The sequence below is a fragment of the Marmota flaviventris genome, chromosome 13, assembly GCF_047511675.1.
Source record: "Marmota flaviventris isolate mMarFla1 chromosome 13, mMarFla1.hap1, whole genome shotgun sequence".
Lineage (NCBI taxonomy): Eukaryota > Metazoa > Chordata > Mammalia > Rodentia > Sciuridae > Marmota > Marmota flaviventris.
Window position 1 is genome coordinate 2,411,854 of NC_092510.1, and position 15,774 is coordinate 2,427,627.

A 15,774-nucleotide genomic window follows, 5' to 3' on the forward strand; every position below is an offset into this window, starting at 1 on the left:
AGAAATGTGTGATCTTTGATAAAAAGCTTTGCCATATACTTTACACTTGTATGGCTTTTCCCCAGTATTAATTCTCTGGTGTTGAATAAGGCATGATCTTTGATTAAAAGCTTTGCCACATCACTTGCCTTTGTATGGATTTTCTCCCATATAAAGTCTCTGGGATTCACTAAGAAATGATCCTCAATTAGAAGCTTTGCCACATTACTGACATTTGTATGTTTTCTCCCCAGTATGAGTTTTCTGGTGTTTACTAAGGTTTGATTTTTGATTAAAATCTTTGCCACATTCTTCACATTTATATGGCTTTTCTCTAGTATGAATTCTTTTGTGTTGAGAAAGGCTTGTTCTTTGATTAAAAGATTTGCCACATTCTTTACATTTGTATGGTTTCTCCCCAGTATGAATTCTTTGGTGTTGAGAAAGACTTGATTTTGGTTAAAAGTTTTGCCACATTCTTTACATTGGTATGTCTTTTCTCCAGTATGAACTTTTTGGTGTTTACTAACATTTGATTTTTGATTAAGAGCTTTGCCACATTCTTTACATTTATATGGTTTCTCCCCAATATGAATTCTCTGTTGTTTAATAAGGTGTGAATTTTTGTTAAAAGTTTTGTCACATTCTTTACATTTATATGGTTTCTCCCAAGTATTAATTCTCTGGTGTTGAGTAAGTCTTGGTCTGTGATTAAAAGCTTTTCCACATTCTTGACATTGGTATGGCTTTTCTCCAGTATGAATTTTCTGGTGTTTACTAAGGTTTGATTTTTGATTAAAAGCTTTTCCACATTCTTTACATTTGTATGGTTTCTCCCCAGTGTGAATTCTCTGGTGTTGAGTAAGGTTTGATCTTTGATTAAAAGCTTTGCCACATTCTTTACATTCATATGGTTTTTCTCCAGTATAAATTTTCTGGTGTTTACTAAGGTTTGATTTTTGATTAAAAGCTTTGCCACATTCTTTATATTTCCAGGTTTTCTCTCCAGTATGATTAGGGTAGTCTTTAAAAATGTTTGAAAAACACTTAAAGACATTTTCACATTTCTTATATTTGTAAGTAAAGACTGTGAAGCATATGGTTTTTGGTAATGGATGAATTTTGAGTAAAATATTTTCCACATCCTTTAGTTATAGAGGATTTATCACTGATCTGATCTACAAATGAGGAATCTTTAAATGCTTTTACATTTTTTTTAGCTTGTAGGGATTCCCTCGAATATTAATCCTCTGGTGTTCAGGAATGCTTGCAGTTTTATTACAAGTGCTTTCACAAACCTTATATCTGTAATTTGTTTGTTGATTATGAATGCTTGGATAAATAAATTATGGGCATGGGTTAAAAACTTTATCACTTTCACCATTGTAAAGCTCTTTTAAATGATCACATGGGTGTTTTCTAGGATTTAAAAAAGAAGTAAATTTTAATGACTTTTACAGAATTTATATTGTTTTACACCAAAACAAATGTACTGCAAATTACCTAGGTTAGAGACATGTCTATAGGTGTTGAAAGATTTATCATAAATATAGAGGTCTCTCCAAGTATCTACATCTGCTATGGCTTAAATGATAAGCCCATTTGTCTATACTGTATAGAAAATAGCCTCCTTATTACTTTATAAATCAGACAGATTAGAATACTGCAATTTTATATTAATGATCTGTACAATTTTATCTAATGTGCCCTTATGAAGAGATTATTAAAAGCATTAAAAGATAACTGATTTTTAAGCATTTTATTACTGTTTTTATTTTTTTCATTAAAATGCCTATTTCTATTTTAATCCTATTTCTAAAGCTGAACAAACTGGTTGAATTTTTATTTTCCTGAAGATATTTTTAAGGTGCAGCTTCATAATGGCCTGCAAATATCACATATATATGCAGTTTGATACATGTTTTTGCATTTGAAAATATTGGATATTGTAAGTGATTCTATACAAAATACTGATTAGTAAAATATTACAATTACAATAATGCGATTAAAAGTTTTAACCAAATAAAAAGTGACTGGCACTAGTTGAGTAGTCAGTCTTCTGAGATGTTTGTAATAATGTAACATGATGACTGTGTAATTTTCTTTATAAATAATTTTTAGTTTTTTTCTTCATTAAAACAAATTTTCTGAACTTCCCTCTCTTTCAATATCTATTTCTTGCTTAAAATTAAGCATTAACTGTCTTAGTATCCATACCTTCTCTTTATCAAGGTTTGCAAAAAAACATTTTATTTCTTGCTCTCCTGAATATTCTTTGTTTTGATTAGAAGTCATACCTGAAAAAAATTAAAATAGCAAGTTATTCTACTTACTATACTAATATGAATATACTCCTCAAATATTCCACCATGCGGCCTGCGCAATGGTTTCATTAATGAAGTTCTTGGCATAAAGTTAGTTAGAAGAGATCAAAATAAAACACACAGACTCAGTTACCTTATTTCTATTGCCAGGTCCGAGACGGCTCCCCTCTCTGGCTCCAACCTCTAACCGCCCAGCAGGGCAGCAAGGATTACTCAGGGCTAGCAGGAGAGAGAGAGAGAGTGAACACGCCAGGGAGTAGCCTTTTATTGGGGAACAAGAAATTCAGGGGATAATTCCATCCAATGAAGGTTGAGGGGGGACTGCACTCCAAGGTCAGGGTCAGTGATTGGGCCCCCGGGGTCAGTGGTCAGTCACACCCCCACACGGACGGGTTCTCTCATCAGGAAAGGGCCGGGGAAAATTCCGACACAGCCAGAAGCCTCAGACCCTTAATGGGAGCCGCCCAGTCACGTGTCAGGATGGCTTCCCACAAAATATATAAAACTTTATTTTTTAAATAATTTATTTATTTTTGCATTGCAATTCTTAATATACCATATACAATAATTTATCATATCTCTGATTATATATAAGGTATGTTGACACCAAATTAACATCTTTATACATGTATTTTGTATAATGATGCGAGTCCTTTCACCATCCATGCTATTCCCCTTCTCCCTCCCTTTTCTCCCACCCCTTTTCTCTATCTATAGGTAATCTGCCTCCCTTGCTCTCCCTCCCAACCCCATTTTGAGTCACCCAATTATTTCAGAGAAGACATTCAGCATTTGTTTTTTTGGGATTGGCTAACTTCACTTAGCATAATCTTCTCTAATGCCATCCTTTTCCCTGAAAATGCCATGAAGTGATTCTTTTTTATTGCTGAGTAATAGTCCATTGTGTATAAATGCCACATTTTTTAAAGCTCGGGGGGATAGCCAGAGAACAGTATGATTCAAAGCCATTATTACTCAAGAAATATATATAGTTTACTACAATATGCTGATGAAAGTTGTGAAAACTTCGAAAATCATCTTTAAAATGTATAGCACCACAGATGAGGACAATATTCAAACTGACTACTATTACCACAACAATGTCATATCATAGCCCTTCACTTCAACATATTAGGACTCCACCTATGATTCAAATGTTGCAGGAAATGAATATATCTTATTTGTTTTTTATCTCTTTGGGGATTGTTTCTTAAGATTGAAAAACAGGGTATTCTATCACTAAAACATTTCCAAAGATTTTTCTATTTTTATACTTTTTTTGAGAAAGTTTATCACAAAGATTCTAAAATTCATTTCAAACTTGCATCCCACTGCCTCAGCTTCCCAGTTATATGGAATTACATTTATATATCATTGTACATGACTTGTTTTTGTTTACTTTGTAACTTCCAAATATTTTCCAAAATGACTATAATGATCTAGTTTAACAGATTTTAAATAGAAAAATCCCAATGAAAATAATAGCGCATACAATAAAGTGTATTATCAACTCAAGCAAATAAAGAACATAACACTAGTAATTGAGACTCAGAAAGTTGATATTGTTAAATATCTAAGCAATGCCAAATAATCACTTGAAAAATCTGTAATAAAATAAAAAAAACATATAAAATTGAAAAAAAAATCAGAAAAAATAGCAACAGAAAAGGTAGAAATTATATAATAAAAATGTTTTTTTTTATACAATGTCTCAGGCTGGGGATACAGCTCAGATGGTAGAATGTTTGCCTCACATGCAAAAAGTGTGGGTTAATTCCTGGCACAACACACACACACACACACACACACACACACACACACACAGCCTCATACATCAGAAATTTGAAGAATATATTAAAGGTCAGAGTTAATTATAAGACACAGGTAGTACTGGACAATGTGGTGTATGACTATAATCCCAGCATCTGGGGAGGCTGAGGCAGAAAGATTATGGGTTCAAAGACAGACTCAGCAATGGTGAGGCACTAAGCACCTCAGTCAGACCCTGTCTCTAAACAAAATACAAAATAGCTTGGGATGTGGCTCAATGATTGAGTGTTCCTGAGTTAAATCCCCAGTACCAATAAATAAATAAATAAATGACAAAAGTTAATAAATTCATAATCAAACTTTTAAAACTCTTCAAGAAAAAATTTTGATATGACTAATAAAAGAGAAATTTTAATTACAAAGATATTCTTTTATGGTTAACTGTTGATTCCTTTGCAGAAGTCTTCCAGAAAAGAATCAGAGTATATAGATATGTATGCTGAGAGAAAAAGACAATATAAACCTAGAATAGTTTATCGACCAATACCACTTTTTAAACTTTAAGAAAAATACAGGCTTTCCAGATATATACATATTCAAAAATTTCTTTACTTCTTGGCCTGTTCTAAGAGACATAATCAATGGAATCTTTCCAATAAAATAAATTTGCAAAACAGAAATTATATAAAACTTGAAAGCTTATGTGGAAGAGAAAAATATATACAAATATATGTTTTATTTTACTTTCATTGTTGTACATAAAACATTTCATTGTACTATAGAATTTGGAAAACTAAAGCTTAAAACTTATCATAAATCTTTGTTAATTAGTATAAGTTAGAAAAGTGGGTGTGAAATCAATAACAAATCATGGCAACACATGTAAAGACCCTGATTATCTTAGAACACCAAAGTTAATTCCATTTAAAACATAGTGCAAAGTAAGTACTTTATTTTTTCATTTCTTCTTTAGTTATTCATGACAGTAAAACGTATCTTCACATATCATACATTCATAAAGAATAACTACCTATTCTTCTGGTGGTAAGTTTTGTGGAGTTATACTGGTTGTGTATTCTCATAAGAACATAAGAATGTTATTTCCAATTTATTTTACTGTTTTAAGTACTCTTATGAATTCCAAATAATGACAAGTAAACATCAAAGATAAAAATAGAAAAAAAATAAAATATCACTATAAAAATATATGAACTAAAAATTAAGGCAGTTTTTTAATAGTAGAAAAATCATAAGTAATAAACAAAACTTGAAAACTACAGAAGTAAGTTCTTCCTCATCAGTAATTTAAGTACAAATAAACTATTTTGAAAAAAAAACTAATCAGAACACAATGTGACTAACAAGATTAAACTTAAAAATATGTTAACTATTTCACATGTAAATCTAAAAAAGATTCTGTTCAAATATAAGGTCACAAAAAGACTTAAAAACAAAAGTATATAACAAATATTACATTCAAAATTGCAAAAATGATAATACTATATAAATAAGAGACAAAATAGATTATTATATAAAAACAAATATGAACAATACCTGGATTAGAATCACAATAAATATATTTGTAACTCAAAACATTTTTTTTAAATTTTTTATTGTTGGTTGTTCAAAACATTACAAATTTCTTGATATATCATATTTCACACTTTGATTCAAGTGGGTTATGAACTCCCATTTTTACCCCATATACAGATTGCAGAATTACATCAGTTACACATCCATTGATTTACATATTGCCATACTAGTGTCTGTTGTGTTATGCTGCCTTTCCTATCCTCTACTATCCCCCCTCCCCTCCCCTCCCCTCCCCTCTTCTCTCTCTACACCCTCTACTGTCATTCATTTCTCCCCCTTGTATTATTTTTCTCTTTTCCCCTCACTTCCTCTTGTATGTACTTTTGTATAACCCTGAGGGTCTCCTTCCATTTCCATGCAATTTCCCCTTCTCTCTCCCTTTCCCTCCCACCTCTCATCCCTGTTTAATGTTAATCTTCTTCTCATGCTCTTCATCCCTACTCTGTTCTTAGTTACTCTCCTTATATCAAAGAAGACATTTGGCATTTGTTTTTTAGGGATAGGCTAGCTTCACTTAGCATAATCTGCTCTAATGCCATCCATTTCCCTGCAAATTCTACGATTTTGTCATTTTTTAATGCAGAGTAATACTCCATTGTGTATAAATGCCACATTTTTTTTATCCATTCGTCTATTGAAGGGCATCTAGGTTGGTTCCACAGTCTTGCTATTGTGAATTGTGCTGCTATGAACATCGATGTAGCAGTGTCCCTGTAGCATGCTCTTTTGAGGTCTTTAGGGAATAGACCGAGAAGGGGAATAGCTGGGTCAAATGGTGGCTCCATTCCCAGCTTTCCAAGAAATCTCCATACTGCTTTCCAAATTGGCTGCACGAATTTGCAGTCCCACCAGCAATGTACAAGAGTACCCTTTTCCCCACATCCTAGCCAGCACTTGTTGTTGTTTGACTTCATAATGGCTGCCAATCTTACTGGAGTGAGATGATATCATAGGGTGGTTTTGATTTGCATTTCTCTGACTGCTAGAGATGGTGAGCATTTTTTCATGTACTTGTTGATTGACTGTATGTCCTCCTCTGAGAAGTGTCTGTTCAGGTCCTTGGCCCATTTGTTGATTGGGTTGTTTGTTTTCTTATTGTCTAATTTTTTGAGTTCTTTGTATACTCTGGATATTAGGGCTCTATCTGAAGTGTGAGGAGTAAAGATTTGTTCCCAGGATGTAGGCTCCCTATTTCCTCTCTTATTGTTTCTTTTGCTGAGAAAAAACTTTTTAGTTTGAGTAAGTCCCATTTGTTGATTCTAGTTATTAACTTTTGTGCTATGGGTGTCCTATTGAGGAATTTGGAACCCGACCCCACCGTATGTAGATCGTAGCCAAATTTTTCTTCTATAAGACGGTGTGTCTCTGATTTGATATCAAGCTCCTTGATCCATTTTGAATTAACTTTTGTGCATGGCGAGAGAAAGGGATTCAGTTTCATTTTGTTGCATATGGATTTCCAGTTTTCCCAGCACCATTTGTTGAAGACGCTATCCTTCCTTTATTGCATGCTTTTAGCCCCTTTATCAAATATAAGGTAGTTGTAGTTTTGTGGATTGGTTTCTGTGTCCTCTATTCTGTACCATTGGTCCACCCACCTGTTTTGGTACCAGTACCATGCTGTTTTTGTTACTATTGCTCTGTAGTATAGTTTGAAGTCTGGTATCGCTATACCGCCTGATTCACACTTCCTGCTTAACATTGTTTTTGCTATTCTGGGTCTTTTATTTTTCCATGTGAATTTCATGATTGCTTTCTCTATTTCTACAAGAAATGCCGTTGGGATTTTGATTGGCATTGAATTAAACCTATAGAGAACTTTTGGTAATATCGCCATTTTGATGATGTTAGTTCTGCCTATCCATGAACAGGGTATATTTTTCCATCTTCTAAGATCTTCTTCTATTTCTCTCTTTAGGGTTCTGTAGTTTTCATTGTATAACTCTTTCACCTCTTTTGTTAGGTTGATTCCCAAGTATTTTATTTTTTTTGAATTTTTTATTTTATTGTGAATGGAGTGGTTGTCCTCATTTCTATTTCAGAGGATTTGTCGCTGATATACAGGAATGCCTTTGATTTATGCATGTTGATTTTATATCCTGCCACTTTGCTGAATTCATTTATTAGCTCTAATAGTTTCTTTGTAGACCCTTTTGGGTCTGCTAGGTATATAATCATGTCACCTGCAAATAGTGATAATTTAAGTTCTTCTTTTCCTATTTTTATGCCTTTAATTTCTTTCTTCTGTCTAATTGCTCTGGCCAGTGTTTGGAGAACTATGTTGAACAGAAGTGGAGAGAGAGGGCATCCCTGTCTTGTTCCAGATTTTAGAGGGAATGCCTTCAATTTTTCTCCATTCAGAATGATGCTAGCCTGAGGCTTAGCATAAATTGCTTTTACAATATTGAGGTATGTTCCTGTTATCCCTAGTTTTTCTAGAGTTTTGAACATAAAGGGATGCTGTACTTTGTCGAATGCTTTTTCCGCATCTATCGAGATGATCATATGGTTCTTATTTTTAAGTCTATTGATGTGGTGAATAACATTTATTGATTTCCGTATATTGAACCAGCCTTGCATCCCAGGGATGAATCCTACTTGATCATGGTGCACAAATTTTTTTGATATGTTTTTGTATGCAATTCGCCAGAATTTTATTGAGGATTTTTGCATCTAGGTTCATTAGAGATATTGGTCTGTAGTTTTCTTCTTTGAAGTGTCTTTGTCTGGTTTAGGTATCAAGGTGATGTTGGCCTCGTAGAATGAATTTGGAAGTTCTCCCTCCTTTTCTATTTCCTGAAGTAGCTTGAAAAGTATTGGTATTAGTTCTTCTTTAAAGGTTTTGTAAAATTCTGCTGTATACCCATCCGGTCCTGGGATTTTCTTAGTTGGTAGTCTTTTGATGGTTTCTTCTATTTCCTCAATTGATATTGGTCTGCTTAGGTTGTCTATATCCTCCTGAATCAATCTGGGCAGATCATATGACTTAAGAAATTTATCTATGCCTTCACTATCTTCTAATTTATTGGAGTATAAGGATTCAAAATAGTTTTTGATTATCTTCTGTATTTCTGAAGTGTCTGTTGTGATATTGCCTTTTTCATCCTGTATGCTAGTAATTTGAGTTCTCTCTCTTCTTCTCTTCGCTAGCATGGCTAAGGGTCTGTCGATTTTGTTTATTTTTTCAAAGAACCAACTTTTAGTTTTGTCAATTTTTTCAATTGTTGATTTTGTTTCGATTTCATTAATTTCAGCTCTGATTTTAATTATTTCTTGCCTTCTACTTCTTTTGCTGTTGTTTTGCTCTTCTTTTTCTAGGATTTTGAGATGAAGTATGAGTTCATTTATTTGTTGTTTTTTTTCTTTTTTTAAGGAATGAACTCCAAGCAATGAATTTTCCTCTTAGAACTGCTTTCAATGTGTCCCATAGATTCCGATATGTTGTGTTTGTGTTTTCATTAATCTCTAAGAATTTTTTAATTTCCTCCTTGATGTCTTCTATAACCCATTGATCATTCAGTAACCTATTGTTCATTCTCCAAGTGATGTATGCTTTTTCCTTCCTTCTTTTATTGTTGATTTTCAGTTTCATTCCATTATGATCAGATAAGATGCATGGTATTATCTCTACTCCTTTATATTGTCTAAGAGTTGCCCTGTGACATAATATATGATCTATTTTTGAGAAGGATCCATGTGCTGCTGAGAAAAAAGTGTAACTGCTTGATGTTGAGTAGTATATTCTATATATGTCAATTAAGTCTAGGTTATTAATTGTGTTATTGAGTTCTATAGTTTCCTTATTCAACTTTTGTTTGGAAGATCTGTCCAGTGGCGAGAGAGGTGTGTTGAAGTCTCCCATGATTATTGTATGGTGGTCTATTAGACTCTTGAACTTGAGAAGAGTTTGTTTGATGAACATAGCTGCACCATTATTTGGGGCATATATATTTATGATTGTTATGTCTTGTTGGTGTATGGTTCCCTTAAGCAGTATGTAGTGTCCCTCTTTATCCCTTTTGATTAACTTTCCTTGAAATCTATTTTATTTGATATGAGTATGGACACTTCTGCTTGTTTCCGAAGTCCATATGAGTGATATGATTTTTCCCAACCTTTCACCTTCAGCCTATGTATGTCTTTTCCTATCAAATGCGTCTCCTGTAGGCTGCATATTGTTGGGTCTTGTTTTGTGATCCATTCTACTAGCCTGTGTCTCTTAATTGGTGAGTTTAAGCCATTAACATTTAGGGTTATTATTGAGATATGGGTTGTTCTTCCAGCCATATTTGTTTATTTATGTTACTAAACATGGTTTGTTTTCCTCTTTGATTATCCCCCCCCCCCTTTACTGTCCTACCTCCCACTGTTGGTTTTCATTGTTGTTTTCCATTTCCTCTTCCGGTAATGTTTTGCTGAGGATGTTTTGAAGAGATGGTTTTCTAGCTGCAAATTATTTTAACTTTTGTTTATCGTGGAAGGTTTTAATTTCATCTTCCATCCTGAAGCTTAATTTCGCTGGATACACAATTCTTGGTTGGAACCCATTTTCTTTCAGTGTTTGAAATATGTTATTCCAGGATCTTCTAGCTTTCAGAGTCTGTGTTGAAAGATCAGCTGTTATCCTGATTGGCTTACCCCTAAATGTAATCTGCTTCCTTTCTCTTGTAGCTTTTAAAATTCTCTCCTTATTCTGTATGTTGGGTATCTTCATTATAATGTGTCTAGGTGTGGATCTCTTATGATTTTGCACATTTGGCATCCTGTAGGCTTCTAGGATTTGGGATTCTGATTCATTCTTCAAGTCTGGGAAGTTTTCTCGTATTATCTCATTGAATAGATTGTTCATTCCTTTGGTTTGGAGTTCTGTACCTTCCTGTATCCCAATGACTCTTAAGTTTGGTCTCTTAATGTTATCCCATATTTCTTGGATGTTCTGCTCATGGTTTCTTAACAGTCTTGCTGAGCTGTCTATGTTCTTTTCAAGTTGAAATACTTTGTCTTCATTGTCTGATGTTCTATCTTCTAAGTGTTCTACTCTGCTGGTAGTATTCTCCATTGAGTTTTTAAGTTGGTTTATTGCTTCCTGCATTTCTAGGATTTCTGTTTGTTGTTTTTTTATAGCCTCTATCTCCCTGTATAGTTGATCCTTTGCTTCCTGGATTTGTTTGTGTAATTCATTGTCGAAGTGATCTTTCATTGTCTGTTTTTGCTGTCTAATGTCTTCCTTGATACTCCAGATCATCTGAAGCATGTATATCCTGAAACCTTTATCTGACATTCCATCTGCTGCAGCTGTTACCTCTTCTAAAGTTGAGTTGACCTGCATTGCTTGTGGGCCTTTCTTTCCTTGTCTTTTCATACTGCTTGCGTTTCTTTCTGCTTGGTGAAACTGTTGTGTTTTTGAAATGTTTTTGTTCCCCTATATATTTATATTGCTCTTGTATAGTTGAAAAGTCTCCCTTGCAGGGTCGGGCGGCAGTCTGCCTACCTTGCAGGCGCTGGTGGCAGCTCTGCTCTCTCCTTACTCCAATTGGGGTGTCGTGACTACCACGATGGCAGGTCGCTGGGCCTGTTCCGGGCGTGGGTGGCAGCTCTGTTCTGCCCCTACTCCAATTGGGGTGACGAGTGTACCACGCCGGCAGGCCACCGGGACTGATCCGCCGGTCGGTTGCACGTCTGCCTACCCTGCAGGCACAGGCGGCGGCTCTGCTCTGCCCCCCCTCCAATTGGTGTGACTTGTCTACCACACCCGTGGACCGCTGGGCTGTTCCGGGCACGGGCCAAGGCTCTGTTCTGTTCCTACTTCAATTGGGGTGACGTGCCTATCACCCCGGCCGGCTGCTGGGCCTGTTCCACCGGTCGGTCGCAGGTCTGCCCACCTTTCGGGCACGGGTGGCGGCTCTGCTCTGCCCCTACTCCAATTGGGGTGACGTGTGTACCAGGCCAGCAGGCTCCTGGGCCTGATCCGCCGGTCTGTCGCAGGTCTGACTACCTTGCAGGTGCAGGCAGCGGCTCTGCCCTGCCCCTCCTACCACGCCTGCGGACCGCTGGGCCTGATCTGCAGGTTGGTCGCAGGTCTGCTCACCCTGCGGGCACAGGTGGCAGTTCCACTCCGTCCCCACTCAAGTTGGGGTCACGTGACCACCACACCAGAGGGGCCTGATCTGGGCACGGGCGAAGGCTCTGCTCTGCCCCTACTCTAGTTGGGGTGACGTGTGTACCACGCTGGCAGGCCGCTGGACCTGACCCGCCAGTCTGTCGCAGGTCTGCTTACCTTGCAGGCGTGGGCGGCGGCTCTGCCCTGCCCCTCCTACCACGCCTATGTACCACTGGGTCGCGGGTCTGTCCACCTTCCGGGTGCGGGTGGCGGCCCCGCTCCGCCCCCTCTCCAATTGGGGTCATGCGACCACCACGCCGGAGAGCTGCTTGGCCTGCTCCGGGCACTGGCGGCAGCCCGGCTCCGGCTCCTCCCCTCTGGCTTGATGACAAATCGAGAGAAACTAGGGTGTCTGTGCCTCACCCTCCCTACCAGGAGACCAACTGTTTCTCTCACCGCTGGTATTGATGAAGTTCTCTCCTCCGCCGCTTTCTGATGACATAAGATCTCTGCCATGTTGGTATCCTATGCAAATGGCAGCATTTCGTTCCCTTTGCTGGATAACCAAAGCAACGGGTGAGTCCTGACCAGCCCTCAGCAGGACCCGGACTGAGCAGCAGTTTCCGTGGGCTCCTTAGCCCTGGGCCAGAGCAGTTCCGGGAGCCAGAACTCAGCCGCTCCGTGCTCGGTGTATGCTCTGATAAGAGCAGGCTCCATGAAGCAGTTTCTGCGGGCTCCTTAGCTCTGGGCCAGGGCAGTTCCGGGAGCCAGATCTCGGCCGCTCCGTGCTCGGTGTATGCTCTGATAAGAGCAGGCTCCAAGAAGCACTGAGGCACTGAGCCTGAGTAATCTGTCTGCAAGCCGCAGGCAAATGGCAGCCTGAAATTACCTGTTCTATGGCTAAATGAGCTGCGGTCAGTCGAAAACAGGGATGGTGACGTCAGCTCTCCAAGATGGTGGCCGCTGGCCTCCTCTGTGGTCTGACTGGTGTCTCAAAACATATTTTTAATAGAGAGAAAGAAAACACACAAAAGAATTCAACATCACAGAAAGCAACAAAGTAATAGTAGGAGACATCAATCCCCAATTAATGCAAAGAAAAAAATAGCATTGCATTAGTATCCAGGGAATAAAAAAACTTCAAAAAGCATTTAAAACTAATTAGATTTACAGAGGCAATCTTCTCTATAGTGTATGGAATATTATTCTAAAGAGATCAGGTTAAAAGCACAAAACAAACGTTAAAGATATTAAAATATTGAAGTTGTTTTCTAACATAACATAATAAGTTGGAAATCAAAAGTGAATGTGATATCCAAAATTTGTGAATATGATTTTAAAGCCAAATTCAGCAATTAAGCAAGGCCCCAAACAACTTAGATTGACAGTGTCACAAAATGACATATAAAAACAGCTGCCAGCCAGGCATGGTAATATACACCTGTAATTCAAGCAGCTTTGGGGATCTGAGACAGCAGGATTGTGAGTTCAAAGCCACCCTCATCAAAAGCAAGGTGCTAAGCAAATCAAGGAGATCATGTTTCTATATAAAATAAGTAATGGGGCTTGGGATGTAGCTCAGTAGTCAAGTGCCCCTTAGACTAATCTCCAGTAACCTTCCCAAAAAAGGGCTTAGTGGTTAAGAACCTCTGCTAAAAAAAATACTACAGCACCCAAAATAATGTAAGCAGTCTATGTAATACCAAACATTCAATATTATTTTTGTATAAACAAATAAGTTATTTGAACAATTCTATGGAATATCCTTTGTGCATCAATAACTACATATATTAAAAAAAATTAAAACTACTTCCTGATATAAAAATAATAAAATCTACAATATTCAATAGATTTTGAGGGTAATTGAGAAAGTCATGAGTAGTAAAACGAAAAGTACATCAATGAGCCCTCAACTTGATGATCAAATTAAAATATATTTACAGATCTATTCTCATTAAAACAACATTCAATAGAGACCAATGTGGCAAGCCAATCAAATATCATTTTACATAACTACATGAAGGCAACGTGGAATGAAGTATGAAAAGTTTTCAAACTTTTCAAAGATAAGAATTTATATAATATATACTTTTAGTATAGTGTGTTAAGTGAAATAGTAATTCACACACAAAAAAAAACAAAACAAATACCAGGTAATTCTACTTATGAGGGATATTTAATATAGTCAAATAACAGACTAAAAGGAATGGCATCAGGGATGAAAAGATGAGACAAAGCAGCACTTGTTTGAAGGAAAATATGAACTTACATTTTATGTGATACAAACTTTCTAGAAATAATGTTACAAAAAATTTGAATGAACACTACTGACCAGTAAATTTAAAATATAAAAGACAGTAAGTTCAGGAAAGTTTTGATCACAATCACATATTTGACAAATATATAAAAGTTAAAAGAATTGTAAAAATCTTTATGGTACCTTTAAAAAGCTAAAGTCTTACTCCTAGATAAAAGAACAGATTCATATATAGAGAGATAATGAATATACTGTTAATTCTAGCTACTTGGAAGGCAGAGACATGGAAATACAATTTCAGCTTTAGCCATTTAGCAAGAGTCCATTTTAAACTAAAATTGTGTATTATTTGCTTCATTGATTTCTACCCACTTTGATATGTCTACTATTAGTTTTCTCTTCAAATCCCAAGGTTATTTTTGGGGGGACAGAGAGGTGACAAAAGATTACTTAGAGACAGCATAATTTTTTGATGGAAAATAACATATGTCACATTTTGTTATTTCCTTGGTAACTACAGAAGTCTTTTTAATGTTGTCCTCACTAGGAAAAAAGAAAAAGAAAATACCTTATAAGATTCTACACAATTATCTTCCCCAACTTTTTTTCCAGACAACAACACTAAAATAATTTGAAACCATTTTCATTGTCTACATTGTGACCACTACTTAGAAAAGATAAACATAAAAAGAAAAATCTTTAATATTTTCTTTTCTACATAAATAAATGTCAATCTTTGTCCTAAAAACAAGAATCTAAAACTTTTTATGCTGAATAGAAATTGCCATAAGACACTCTAAAAAGTTAAAAAAAAATAAACCTTGGTTTTGAATTAGAAATTATGACTTAAATTTAGGCTCACCAATAAAAAGTTGGTTTCTACAGATCTCTAACATCACATTTCCATATAACGTCTGCTGAGAAGGGTCCAGACATTTCCATTCCTCTTCAGAGAAATCAATGATCACATCCCTTAATGTCAATGGTTCCTGAAATAAAAATAAGTAAATACATATCACATAAACCATATGATTAATGACATAATATTTAATTTCATACAAATTGTAATGAGAATTAAAAGCAGTGGCTTTTACATATGGAAATGACCTCAACCATTCAATAAGATACATTTTTTGTGGAGCTGGGGATTGAACCCAGGGCCTTGTGTATGCAAGGCAAGCACTCTACCAACTGAGCTATATCCCCAGCCCTAATCATTAGTTACAAGCAGGAAAATTGGTGGATAATGTTGGTATAATGGAACCCAGGGAGCAGCATATGTGAAGCAAAACACTGAAGCAAAGAAGCAAAGAAGTGTAAAAAAATCCAATGTAATCCCAAAGAATGAATAATAGTTGCAATTAATTATTGAATATTCAAAAGAAGCAAAATAAAACAAAGCAATGATACTTGACACATACACAGCAAAATTATAAGTAATACATTTACTCACACAACAGTGGTCACCTCAGTGTGTAGAAGACATATGAGATCACTAAAGACACATCAAAACTTCCAACATTCCACATGTTTATTTGACTGGTCATCTCCAAAGTTGTCTATTTCTCATTATTTAAACATACCATAAAACAAGTACTATATTTAAAAAAAAACTTTTATTTCTTCAGACCACAAGATCACAACTCACTTCTAAAACAATAGAATAAAATTTTAACTATCAAACTACTACAAAAAACTTAGGTACTTGGGTCAACTTGAATTACCTGGCAAAAAGTTATTAAAAATTTGAA

At 36.0% G+C, this 15,774-nt stretch overlaps 1 protein-coding gene across 1 annotated transcript in view; it reads right to left on the bottom strand.

The window, feature by feature from the left end:
- Positions 1–204: 204 nt before the first annotated feature.
- The window catches only part of LOC139701585 (zinc finger protein 678-like), a 47,045-nt gene continuing 31,475 nt past the window's right edge, over positions 205–15,774 (bottom strand). The window contains 4 exon segments of the mRNA XM_071600689.1: positions 205–431; positions 434–1,003; positions 11,984–12,147; positions 14,918–15,012. Coding sequence (XP_071456790.1) covers positions 205–431; positions 434–1,003; positions 11,984–12,147; positions 14,918–15,012 — 1,056 coding nt within the window.